Source organism: Centroberyx gerrardi, chromosome 14 (assembly GCF_048128805.1).
Source record: "Centroberyx gerrardi isolate f3 chromosome 14, fCenGer3.hap1.cur.20231027, whole genome shotgun sequence".
Classification (NCBI taxonomy): Eukaryota; Metazoa; Chordata; class Actinopteri; order Beryciformes; family Berycidae; genus Centroberyx; species Centroberyx gerrardi.
This window is the reverse complement of record NC_136010.1, coordinates 16549661-16561773: the sequence shown is the minus strand read 5'-3', so window position 1 is coordinate 16561773 and position 12113 is coordinate 16549661. Positions and strand designations below refer to the sequence as shown.

General features: G+C 44.6%; 1 protein-coding gene across 2 annotated transcripts; it reads right to left on the bottom strand.

Moving 5' to 3' along the window:
* Nucleotides 1-780: 780 nt before the first annotated feature.
* Nucleotides 781-11857, bottom strand: raf1a (Raf-1 proto-oncogene, serine/threonine kinase a). Of its 2 annotated transcripts, none has more exons than XM_078288507.1 (17): nucleotides 11385-11857; nucleotides 9196-9422; nucleotides 8864-8976; nucleotides 8624-8726; nucleotides 8380-8537; nucleotides 7510-7602; nucleotides 5935-6088; nucleotides 5157-5181; nucleotides 4905-5020; nucleotides 4585-4702; nucleotides 4282-4366; nucleotides 3984-4160; nucleotides 3852-3898; nucleotides 3588-3706; nucleotides 3288-3419; nucleotides 2112-2246; nucleotides 781-2028 (listed from the first exon to the last, which is right to left on the bottom strand). In XM_078288507.1, the coding sequence occupies exons 2-17, from the start codon at nucleotides 9394-9396 to the stop codon at nucleotides 1888-1890; spliced, it is 1917 nt and encodes a 638-aa protein (XP_078144633.1). In that variant the 5' UTR covers nucleotides 9397-9422; nucleotides 11385-11857; the 3' UTR covers nucleotides 781-1887. The 2 variants fall into 2 exon arrangements, with proteins under 2 accessions (XP_078144633.1, XP_078144634.1); XM_078288508.1 differs by lacking the exon at nucleotides 11385-11857 and adding an exon at nucleotides 5333-5452 and having other exon boundaries at nucleotides 9196-9411.
* Between the last annotated feature and the right edge of the window lie 256 nt (nucleotides 11858-12113).

Genomic DNA, 12113 nt, shown 5'->3' with positions numbered 1-12113 from the left:
TGCAGAAATAGAACAGATAAACACATATAGCAAAACTGTTGCAAAAATAGAAGACTGGCGGTCAGCAGATGGCTTCAGTCTTGTTGTGTTGCACCACTTTTGATGACACCACAGCCACTTTCCCCTACGATGGGACTTTTTGAGACATGTGATCCAATGAGATAAAGAATTCAGAATGCTTACATCATGTTATTTGCCCTGGACTAAAGTTAAAGGGCCACAAAACATGAAAAAACAACAAACACACCCATACTCAGAATAAATTTACGATGAATTTGGATTGAGAGTGTGGACCAAGCCAAGTAGTCCTGCCCAGCAGGAACTAGACCTTGGATGTTTACACTAAAACAAAATATAACTGTCCTCTCTCTTTCCACCACAGGTCCCTCCCTTGCTGACTGATTGTTGTTCCACTGAGCTTGCCAGTGGCTGTGCAGTGCACAGTGGCATCAGCCAATGGTGGAATCCCCTGGTGGCGTGTCTGGACTGGATCCCCTGTGAGGTTACACCACGTTGCTACTGCTACAGCAAACATCACACCCTGCCACAAAGTCTTGCACATGTGTGGGATTTTACTGAGAGGCAGCGAACAAGAAGAGAAGCAGTAGAATCTGATGGCTTAAATCATACACTCAGTTTCTCTGACTTTCATTGTATAGGACTGCCAACCTCCTGCTGCCATTATTCAAGTGTTTTACATCAGTGACACAAAAAATGTTGACTGTTAACTGCATTTCTGTAACGAGACAAGAGTAGCAAACAAAGATGATCAACACAACCTACGTTGGCAAAGGAATTTAACTTAATTTTATTAAAACATTGAATAAACAACTTTCTCACCAAGTTTACAATAAAACGTTTAACCTCCTGAAAGAGACATGATAGACAAATACAAATTAGTTTCCAAATCATTTTAAATATTTAAGACAACTGCCAAATATCCAGCTCATGATAACCTACCCAGGATAAGGACTGATCAGAATGTGTGGGTATCTACAGATCAGAGCACTCAAAGCCATGAATCAACCATATGGACTGTCGAAACATGGCCATTGCTTTTGCTAAAATGTGCAAATTCAAAGTTTTCCTCGATCACTCATGCTTGCTGTCTGACAGGCTATATTCCTCCAGAATGAACCCAGCCCACCCCCCGAAAAAAGGCAATTAAAAGAAGTTGAAGACAACAATAACAATTTCCCATATCTACTCCATTCTGATTAAGACAATGCAAAATCATATACTACTGTGCAACTAAATGGACTACATCCAACTGCTTTGTTTTTGATAACCAGAGGAGGTGAAGTTGTGCAGGATCTTAGTTCAGGCTTTGTTTCCTCTTAAGGCAGGTAAGCGTTGAAGGTCCTCTTCATCAGAAACCAGGGCAGCCAGACAGAAGGGTGTGCTTCACATCACAGAGCCCAAGTCAAGAGAGACACGCATCTCTCCTTCTCTTGGACTTCCTTCAATGTCTATTTTTCTCTGTCTTTAGGTAGATGTGCGTGCATATATTTACAAATTTCACCAACTGCATTGCCACAAGGGAGCCTCTGCAGAACTCGATCACTGCTGCAGCGGTATGCGAAGAACCAGCCCAATGGGTATCGTGTGACATCCTCTTCAGGTGTAGATCCATCTGCAATCCATCATCCATCAATGTCATCCACAGTCACTCTCAGATGCACTTCTACCCCTCTCTCCTCTTTCTCCCCCGTCACAATTAAGATATTTAGCGAGTATGTGAGTGTGTTTGTGTCTGAATCTGCGTCTGTAGGTCTCTTTCTTTATGTGTGTGTGGAGAAGTTGGGCATATTGGGTGTGTGGACTATTTCAGATATTTGGAGGAGGAGAAGAAGACGAAGAGGAGGAGGGGCGGTGCCGTCTGAGCCTCTAGAACACAGGCAGTCTGGTGGAGGTCAGCGTACAGACGTTGATGTCCTCGGTGTGAGAGGCTCTGTGCAGGGAGGGTTCTGAGGCACTGCGGTTGATCTTGGGGAGGGCATGCTGGAGAAGCTCAATGGACGACAAGATCTGGAAAAAACATGACGGAGGAGATAGCTGAGCATTCTTCATATGGCTTGAAGTCTATAATAATTACCAGGACAGTTGTTTACCTGGGGGAAGAGCGGCCTCTCGTCCTTAGACTTCTTGATGCAGTCGGCCACCAGCCTTTTCATGGCTTTGGGGCAACTCTTGTAGAGCTTGCTGAGGTCTGGGGACAAATAGCCCCTACCCACCATGAAGATAATCTGAGAGGGGACAATCACAGACAGCAGATGAGACTGACAGCCTATGAGGGACAGTGGGCAATATTTATCATATTGGACAATGATTCAGAGTATATGTATCGATCCAAGAGCCAGTGAGACAGCCTGGTCATCAATCCTACATCAGCAGTCCACCTCTGAGATCCTTTATAAATATGGCCAGTGAGTCTAAGGTGAGAGGCATCTCAAACACTGGAGCTATTGTGAGGGTATGAGTGTATGACACTACAGAGATAAAGTATGATAAGAGCACTCTGTTCCTGCCAGGTCAGCTGAGCACGGAGTCATTCCATCAAGGAGAATAAGGGTACAGCAGTGAATCATAATAGCAGCTATGGGTACACTTTGTACGACCACTTCAGTCTAATTGGAATACACACGGAACAGTAAACGCAGAGAGAACAACATGCAGCTCGTAAATTGAACAAGGGGTCAGACATGATCCAGGCCAGGGCCTAGTGCCGTGCGAGTTGACATATACATAGAACCGCAGACACGCACACACACACACACACACACACACACACACACACACACACACACACACACACACACACACACACACACACACACACACACACACACAACACAGGGTTGTGTTACTGGGTCTAAAATTAGGCCAGTGGCTCCAGGGTGACCGCTTCTGTTCCATGGCGGGCCTTAGGCCAGCTCCACAACCCCCTTCAGACAGCGACCCAGAGCCTCTCCACCACCTTCTGGCCTGGGCTCGCAGCCTGACGCTACACTGGGACCCAGGCAGGGAGCAGAGCTTAGACACATGCCTGAAAGTGGGTCACCCTTCCAGCTTTGTTTGACTTGATCAAATCTAACAAGGTATCAAAAGGTCACAGGCCTCAACTTTTTGGCAAATAGTTTTTGTTAGACAGCAGAGTTGCAGGGAGGATGAGAGGGAGTGAGGACAGAGTCTAGTTCTAGCCACACAATGTCACTGGTACATAGTATGTACTGTCAGTACCATGAGGACACCCCAGATAAGCCATGTTTTTAACATTGACACTTCACCTGATCTCTGTTTGCTATCTGGGAGTATGGGAGCTCTCCCGTCATCAGCTCATAGAGAACAATGCCATAGGAATAGACATCAGACTGGAAGCTGTAGGGATTGTTATCCTGCATCCGGATAACCTCAGGAGCCTTAGGACAGAAGGGTAAAAAAGCACAAGGAAGAACATTTTCAATTTCGATTTTTGAATTTAGTGTTTTGTTTGTTTTTATAGTCTCTAAAGAGTCTCAGCCACAGAAACTCCTCCACTGCAATATAGTTGTGTTATTGTTCTACTGAGATTAAAGATGTGTACTGACCATCCAGAGAATGGATCCAGAAGGCTGCTCCACCTGATGTGAGCCGCTCCATCTGGCCTTCACTGTGGCCAGGCCAAAGTCCCCAATTTTCACTGTCAGCCCTTCATGCAAGAAGATGTCTACACTGCTGTCAAGGAACCACAGCTAAAGCACAGACTGAAGAAGGCAAAGAGACTTACCAATATGAAGATTGTGGTACATTGAATTTTTTATCTGTAAACATCACACAATTACGCACTCTGAAACAGCTGATAGAAAGGATACTGTTGGATTTCATGTCGCGATGAATGATGTTCTTTGCATGCAAATAGCTGAAAATGAGACAAAAATTAGATGACATCTCAGCTCAGGTTAATGGGTACTCAACAGTCAAAACAGATGTTCTTTAAGACTTACTCCATGCCCTGAGCTGTCTGCCTGGCGATGTCTATGAGCTGGAACATCTGAAAGTTTGTCTCCTGGACGTGGAGATGTTTGTAGAGGCTACTGCCCTCACACCACTGGGTCACAATGGCCAGGTTGTCCTTCGTCATGTAGCCCATGAACAACAGGATGTTGACATGTCGTGTTTTCCTGCGACCAGAGGGGAAGAGGAAATCACCAAAACAAACAAAGATGAGATAAAAGTTTGCAACGAAGATGATTTACCACAAATTTATCAGTTTGCACCAGTTTGCCATCCTGCGTTTCTTACCTCAGGACAGCCACCTCGTTTCTGAATGCCTGGAACTGCTCTGGTGTGGGGTCAGTCACCTTTAAAATCTTCACTGCTACATCACCTAAAACAACAAACAATGTCTGAGATCTGAGTAAAGTGCTCCATTGCCTTTGATGCAGGAAAGTCTCTGTAAACTCAGATGGAAAGCGATGCTACAGGCACACTGACAGTTTGCTTGTCAAGTGGCTCATTTAAAATTCCAAAGAGTAGTATGACAATTAGAAAATTATTATAGTGACAAATGTAAGTGGCCACACCCCACCCGAGAAGTATTCCTACCGTGCCATTTCCCTTTGTATACAGTTCCAAAGGAGCCTGAACCGATGCGGGAGTGCAGAAACACCTCACTGGCCTCGATCTCCCAGTAGTAGCTGGAGTCCCGCTTGTCCCGAGGCCTCTGGATGAAACAGAAAGCAAAAAAATGCAACTGATATGAGACACACAAATTCAGTTACCACTGCAACACAAGCCTGAGTAACATCGCAAGCCAGTATTCTGTTTTGGAATGCTGATTGCACAAAAAGGGCAGGGAGTATTTATATTTGGGATGTTATTCACAGCACCATCAGCATACACAACAAGAGGGACGAAGAACTCACAATTTTATTTTTCTCCTGAGTGTTGAAGGACGTAGCCCTCTCTCGCTGGGCCGGTGCAGGGATTCTGGACTGGGCCTGGGACCAACCTGTAGGGCTCTGGCTGGGGGAGCTCCCCGCTAAGAAGCCAGGAACGGAAACAAGGGATTCAGGATGAAAGACTGTCAAGAAGTCCATCAATGTATGACATGAAGCTAATGACATGCCACGAGTTTATGATCTCCACCACAGCGGATGAGTTGGCCATTCACTTACCGGAGTCATGATCACGCATTGCATCCTACAGAAAAAAAAAAAAACACAGACAGAATTCTGTCAGTATACAGTAAACCAGCTGCTGTGTGCTCACTCACTAAGAAGTCGTGTAAATGTGGATAGCCTGTTTGCGAGGCATGCCATTCAAATTACAGACAGGCACACGGCTTTCTAACCTTTTCTGGACTCTCGGATGCGGCCTCAACAAAAGAGTGGGAGAAGTGCACAATACCTACTCTCCTCTTCAGCCAGAATCTATGGCACCAGGAGCTGGGGGAGGCATTCAGGCAGTCTAGCTACTCCCCAGTAGGGTACAATACAACAGGCCAGTGAAGACAGGAGGGAAAGGGACACAGTAAAGGAAAGTGAGGAAGGAATGAATGACAGAGTGCTGCCTGGGTTTATATAGGAAAAGAGAATCAACTGGAGGGAATATTCTACAAAGCAGGTGGAATTGATGAGCTGATTATGCAAGGTACATTCACAGTGGGGTGAAAAGCCACAAAGTAGAACTGATTGGGGGGGGTGAAATCAAGAATAGTACATTTTGAAAGTACAAAGAGAGGATGCAATGAAGGGAATCACGCAAATCAAGCTGAACCCAGTCCAGGTGGATTACTTAACAGAAAAGTAGATAAGAGATAGAAAAGAGCCAGGCTGGGATGGTTGGAATGCCTGGGATGTAAGAGGGTAAGATCACTCTGAGGCAGGAGATATTTTAAGACCGGCTGCCTGGACCTCCAGGAGTACCCAAGGGGCCCGTGTGGTGTGTAGTTACCTCGATCATGCTGCTGTCTACAGGCAGGGTGGTGCTAACCATGTGGACGTTGGGCGTGGAGGTGGAGCGCTGCCTCTGGGAGAGAGCGCCTCCTGTGGGCGGGTAGGGCGTGGTGTAGTTGAAGGCATGAGGGGTGGAATAGCGGTGCATGGAGCTGGCAGAGGGAACGGGGACAAAATGTTAAGAATTATTAAGGCTGAGCAACTGTTTTGTTTGTTTCCATCTTGTGCCAGCACTTAGGCACGATAGGAGACACACCACCGATGTTAAACATAAAAACAAGCACTGAACTCTACTTCTTTAAAATCAGACTGCCATGGGTGTGGTGGTAGATGGTGCAGCAGCCTTTTGGTTTCATTTCTGCCATTCGCTCTCACTTTCCCCATCAGGCATCTGTCTAACTGGACAACTCTTTCTGTTCTGACACTGCAACACCAATTGTTCTATCTTCTGACAAGGCAAAGGCATGACCCGCTGTATGTACAGATTATTAACACACAAGGATTTCTCAGTCAATGGGAAACTCATTTTATGGTTAAATAAAAAAAGAAAGAAAAAGAATTAATAAATGCTAGCAAAACAACAGACAAAGTAAAACTTGAAACTGTTGACAAGTACGTCTATGTTTTTGGCTAGCTTGGTAGTGTAGAGAGGTATTTTGCCCTTGATGTTTGCCAAGCTCTGTATTGGCTCAGTTGTACAGTACAAAGCTCACCAGCCAAATAAATCTCCAAACAATCCAAATGTTGGTCCAACTTGAGCAGTTCACATTCACAGCAAGTGCAAACATTATCGTAATTTACATGTAACAAGTCGAAATGTCCAGAAGCGTATGAGTAAGAATGGTAGATGACGTCCATTGTACAAATTGTGACAGTCAATTCAGAGAAACAGTCTTGGTACACCTCTTCTGACTGGGCCAATCTCTGTGCTGCACTGTGGGCTACTGGTGAAAAGGGGCAAAGTGGGACTCCATTTGAATGACGTATATAAACAGAGATCATATTACACCATACTTATGACCATGGAGTGCACTCCATGAGAACAAATCCCCCTTTTGGCAATACAAAACTATGTTTCAAAAGAGTATTTGAGATTTCTCTGCATGGAACAACTTGATACTGTGCGAGTGCTAATTTGGCAGCATAGAGTGCTTTTTAACCATTTTAAGTGCTCCTGAAACAACAGGCTCTTTTCACGCCTCTTGTTACATCAGCCCCTGGACTGGTAAGCCCCCATAAAGCTGAAGACGTAATTAAAAACAGGATTTAATTCAATCAAGATTAAGGTGCTTTACATCTAAGAATATAACTACACCAGCTGAGATGCAGTCAAGAATGGCAATTAAAAGAAAATGACAATGGTCATGGTTACCTCAAGCTGAATCTGTAACCCCCAAAACATCCATTAACCCACAAAAAACATGAGGAAGGATTTTCATGTACTTCCTGCTCCTGGCAGACTGTTGCCAGGGATTTGTGGTCAAAGTAGCCATGTTATACCGACCAAAGGGACTAATACAAACACAAGGATCATGGGTCTGTGATCAGACCAAGGACATGAAGTTTGTCTCACCTATTCGGAAACCGAGTCAAGGATTCTCTCATTCGCCGAGATGTCAATGGGGGCAGGGACGGAGCGCCACTTTCACCTGGTGTCGAGAACAACCTGAAGACACACAGAGAGGGAATCTTTCTTTATATGTGTGTATGTGTGATGTTAAAGAGAGAAATGCTTAATGAAATACGAACAAACTTGCTAAGGACTACAAAGGTTGTCAGATAAAAAGGCTTATCTCTCAACTGTCAGTGATATGGATCTCTGAATGCTCATTGTCAGTCCCACAGCCTGCATGCAAAACAACCCTCTATTCTCAGTGCAAGTATGCAAAGCTACATGCATGAGCTTAAAACTACTCAAGGTAAGAGAGCTGCAGTATCAGCAGAGCTTGTTCTCCTTCTTTTCCTGACAATGGCATCTCTTTTTTTTTTAAAGATTTATTTTTGGCATTTTTATGCTTTATTCGACAGAGTTAGTGAGAGAGAGAAACAGGAAGGCATGGGAGAGAGAGAGGGGAGGACATGCAGCAAATGACTGCGGGCCGGATTCGAACCCGGGTCGCTGCAGGAAGGACTGAGCGTTATGGTACGCCTTATCTACTCTGTGATCCACCGGGGCGCCCCGACAATGGCATCTCTTATGCACTGTGAAACTAACTTTACATTAGATTGGATGAAACTCAAATTGCCTCCCTGGGGAAAATGGGACAGCAAGTGTTACTCATCCTAATTATATTTGATAGCATATGTCTTTTGTGCTTTATATTTCTCAAATGAGCTTTTCTTCATATAATATTTAAAAGCTATTGTTATAGAATGAAATGGCTGTTAGTTATTGGTGGCCATTTTACATTACCCTCCCCCCTTCTAAATAGAAGAGACTTACAGCAGTTGTCTGATATTACTCCAGTCCACACACATCGTGGGCACTTTGGTGCTGCAATGCTCATGGAATTTGTAGCCGCACGTTTGGCAACGGAAACCATTCAAAAGAAACTTCTGGCAAATATCACAGAATGCTAACTTCAGAAATGTTTTCCGAACCTGAAAAATGAAAGAAAAGACATTTATTTCTTTAGCAGTGACAAATTTGGAGTGCCTGAGTGCACTGTGAAAATTCAGGTACTCACAAAATTATGTGTAGTCAAGGGCACATGATCTAAAACCTCCACCAGCAGCTCTTCCCCAATCAGTGAGGTGGAGTCGGTATTCCAATCCATCCGTAACTTTTTGCTGTTATGAAAGGGATAAAACACGTTCCATGAAGGAAGACCACACCAGCAAAAACCACTGCAGGAGCCTAGAATGTGACCTGATCTGAATCTGACTTTATTTCCCCGGCTCCAAACCCACGACAGCCGGGTGCTCACCTCCTTTGCCCCGGGTGCAGCCTGAAGACGGCGCAGCACTCGGGCTGCAGACCCCGCACCTTCAAGGCTTTGATCAGGCAACTGTGCAGAGTCATACCTGGTCGCACGTTTACCTGAGGGACCACAACACAAACACAGTTTATTACAGTATTAATCCCTGCCTTGCCTGCCAGGATGTAAACAGAGGCACTGTTCAACATACCTTCAGCAAACTGTTAACAATGTCACTGGTACTGTTTCAGAAGCCTTATGGGCAGTGTGGGAAACTAAGCTTGGGTAACTCTCTGAGGCAGCAGTATGCCATTTCCTATCTGTTGTGAACATCAACTCACCACAGTGCGTTGCTGGTTGGGGAGGTAGACGCGGATAGTGCTGCTAGTCTTGGAGTCAGGCATCTTGCTGTCATCTGAGGAGCGGCGCTGGTAGGGGAAACCCTGGACCATGGTTGGTGAAAGGCATGGGCCCTCGAACACAGAGTCCTTCATTCCGAAGCCGTTGCTCAGGGTCTTCCACGCTCCCTGGAGGTGCTCCATTAGCAAAGCCAAGTGCTCTCAATGGTCTGGAAAACAAACACAGGCACACATACACACACACAGTGTTAGTGCTCAGAATGTTGGAAAGCTCACATCGCCAAACGACCTCTTTATCAATATTACATTAGTTCTCTTTCTTCTTGGTGAGGATGGTGGTGTGCAGACTCAGCGTCAAGGCCTGTACGACTATCTTGCAATCCTGGGTAAAATAGCATGTGAATGTACTTAATTTGAAAAAGAGTGATTAAATATATCTACCCCTCTGTCTATCGTCTTCACTTTTTAAGCTGCTCAATTGTTTCATGGGTTGAATGATAATGATCAGCACCACTTGAAGGTTATACCGATGCAGCAAGCCCTGCAGTAGTGATACAGCAGACTAAAGAGAGCATCTGCCATTTCCTGACCAGTTCAATGGTCTTATGTGGTCCATAAACTCTGGGCTCAACCCTACATGGACAGACATTACAATTAGCTTAACTGTAGTACATTACATCTGTAACTTTTTGGCATAAAGCTGGCATCTAGCAATTTTCCCTTCCCACTGACAGAGGGGGAGGAGCAGAGTAGCGTGGACAAACTAATCCACTCAGACCAGGAGAATCTCAGGCCACCACAGAGGTCAGCCATGTTATTTACAGTATGCCTTCAACAGACTCTTTCATCTGCACAGACAGACAGACAGACAACTAGGGGGTGCCCTCAAAGACGCAGACGTAGCTCGTAACATCAGGGTCAGGGCCACTATTTCACCAGACCCCATGTGTGGATACATGGGGTCTGGTGAAATAGTGGGGCAGTGGAGTAGCAGAGCAGGATTGCTACTTTATGAACAAGTTGAACACTGTTGTTAAAATAAATAATACATTTGTGCTACGAGCAAAACATCAGCAGCAAGGCACAAGGTGTGACCCTCATATGTCAGCTAGGCAACGGCCGAAAGTAAAGCTTTAGTTGTTACAACTCAGGTTGTACCTACCCATCACAAACAAATATGCTCCCACTTCTGCTTTGTTTTCAATACAAATGCAGGGCTATATATATAAACAGACTCACTCTTGTTCTTCACTTTCTTTTTCAGTGTGTATACTTTTCTATCTGCCTGTGTGCACGCATGCCACCCACTTCCTTGTCTTGTCTGTGATATGCCTTATACAAAGACCTGTTGAAGCTGAAGAGATGATTTACTGCAGTTAGTGGTTAACAGTCACATAAGACTCACATGTCACAACAGAAAAGCAGGGACTTGAACGAGTCTGGGTCTGTTGTGCCCACCATGCCGCAAGAATTGTGTTCAAAACAAGTGCTGTGATCCATCCAGGAATGGGTATCAACACAAAGAGCGTGAAGTCCAGGATACTTATGCTCCCTTCTCTTAGATTACATTCCTATCAGTCTACAGAACACATCCTGATTTCCAAATAATTAAGCCATGGTAATTTCAGCCGTGGTAAGCATTACATTGTAATCATTACATTCACATAAGCTCTTCTATGGCAATATTGTTTGCAGTCGTCAAAGTCATAAATGTAGGTGAGATCAATGTCAGCAGGTCAGTGGCATATTTTGGGAGAACTATGTGGAGGCTCACTCACTCAACTGGCTCTCGAACGCCTTCAATTGAATTCCCATTGAATGCAAATCCTTACCAAACGTAACCGTATAAAATATCACTTGTAAGCCACGAATGCCGCTGAAATGCACGCACGAGCTGCACAAATATTAATGGAAGTGCTATTATAAGGCCTAGTCGGTCAAGTTGCTGAATGTATAGTTGTGAAATAGCCTGTAGGCCCTCAGAAGCGAACTTCAGCTAAACTTCATTGCACGGCTCTATTCCCCCTCCATTCAAATTTCACTTGTTCAAAGGATGCATTATCGGGTCGTGTAGCGTGGAGAGAGAGAGGGTTAAACAATTGTAGCCGTCATTTCTAACATAATTGAGAAAGTAGCAGAGCTGGAAGCCTGTAGCCTGTACCCTTACTTACCAAGACAAGTTGGAAAAGTTGTGCTCCGCCATAACTTCAGGAAAAAGTGGCGTCGGTGACATCATCATATTTGCAACGCATTCAAGAAAAGGGGAAAAAGTCGACGTTTGTAAACACCCCGACAATGTATCAAACAATGTATCCGGTAACTGCACTAATGATGTAAGATGTGAAGGTCATCGGTGGGTCTATTTATCAATCGCCTTATAATAAAAAGTTTAGTCTTCTATCCGCGGTAAATGCGAAAAAAAAAAAAAAATCCGTCGGACCCTCAAAGTCACACGACGAGGGACATACTCCAGGTCTTATGAGGCTCTTGCAAATTAAAACTCCAGTACGTTGTTCAGTAATGCTTCGCTTTCCAATCAATATTTACGATGTACAGGAGAAGGTGAAAAGGTTTGAGTTGGTGTCGTGCGCCTGTCTGACGCCAGTGATTGAAACAGGACCTTGCAGTCATAACAAGAGTTGCAAGCAACCATACACACTGCGCAACTAAAGCACTAAGTTGAGCCCTCCCACTCCACTGATACTGCTGTTTATGCTCATGAGGAAATCTACACCCGAACTCTAAACTGTTAAGAGAAATATCCCAGTTAGGCTCTTAAATTCCGGTTAAGATTGATCATATAGGGTGCAAACATCGCTTTTGAGATTGCAGGCCAAAGAGCTGACACGCTATCTTGGATACACTTTTAACTATGATTATGCCTATGTTACATTAATATA

Bases quoted from the DNA above. Each gene is read 5' to 3' on its own strand.
- raf1a (XM_078288508.1), bottom strand. From the start codon at position 9,396: ATGGAGCACCTCCAGGGAGCGTGGAAGACCCTGAGCAACGGCTTCGGA. The intron at 3,707-3,851 runs GTATCCTTTCTA...ACAGCAGTGTAG, and splicing joins TCGCGACATGAAATCCAACA to ACATCTTCTTGCATGAAGGG. The intron at 2,029-2,111 runs GTAAACAACTGT...TGTTTTTTCCAG, and splicing joins AGAGGCCGCTCTTCCCCCAG to ATCTTGTCGTCCATTGAGCT.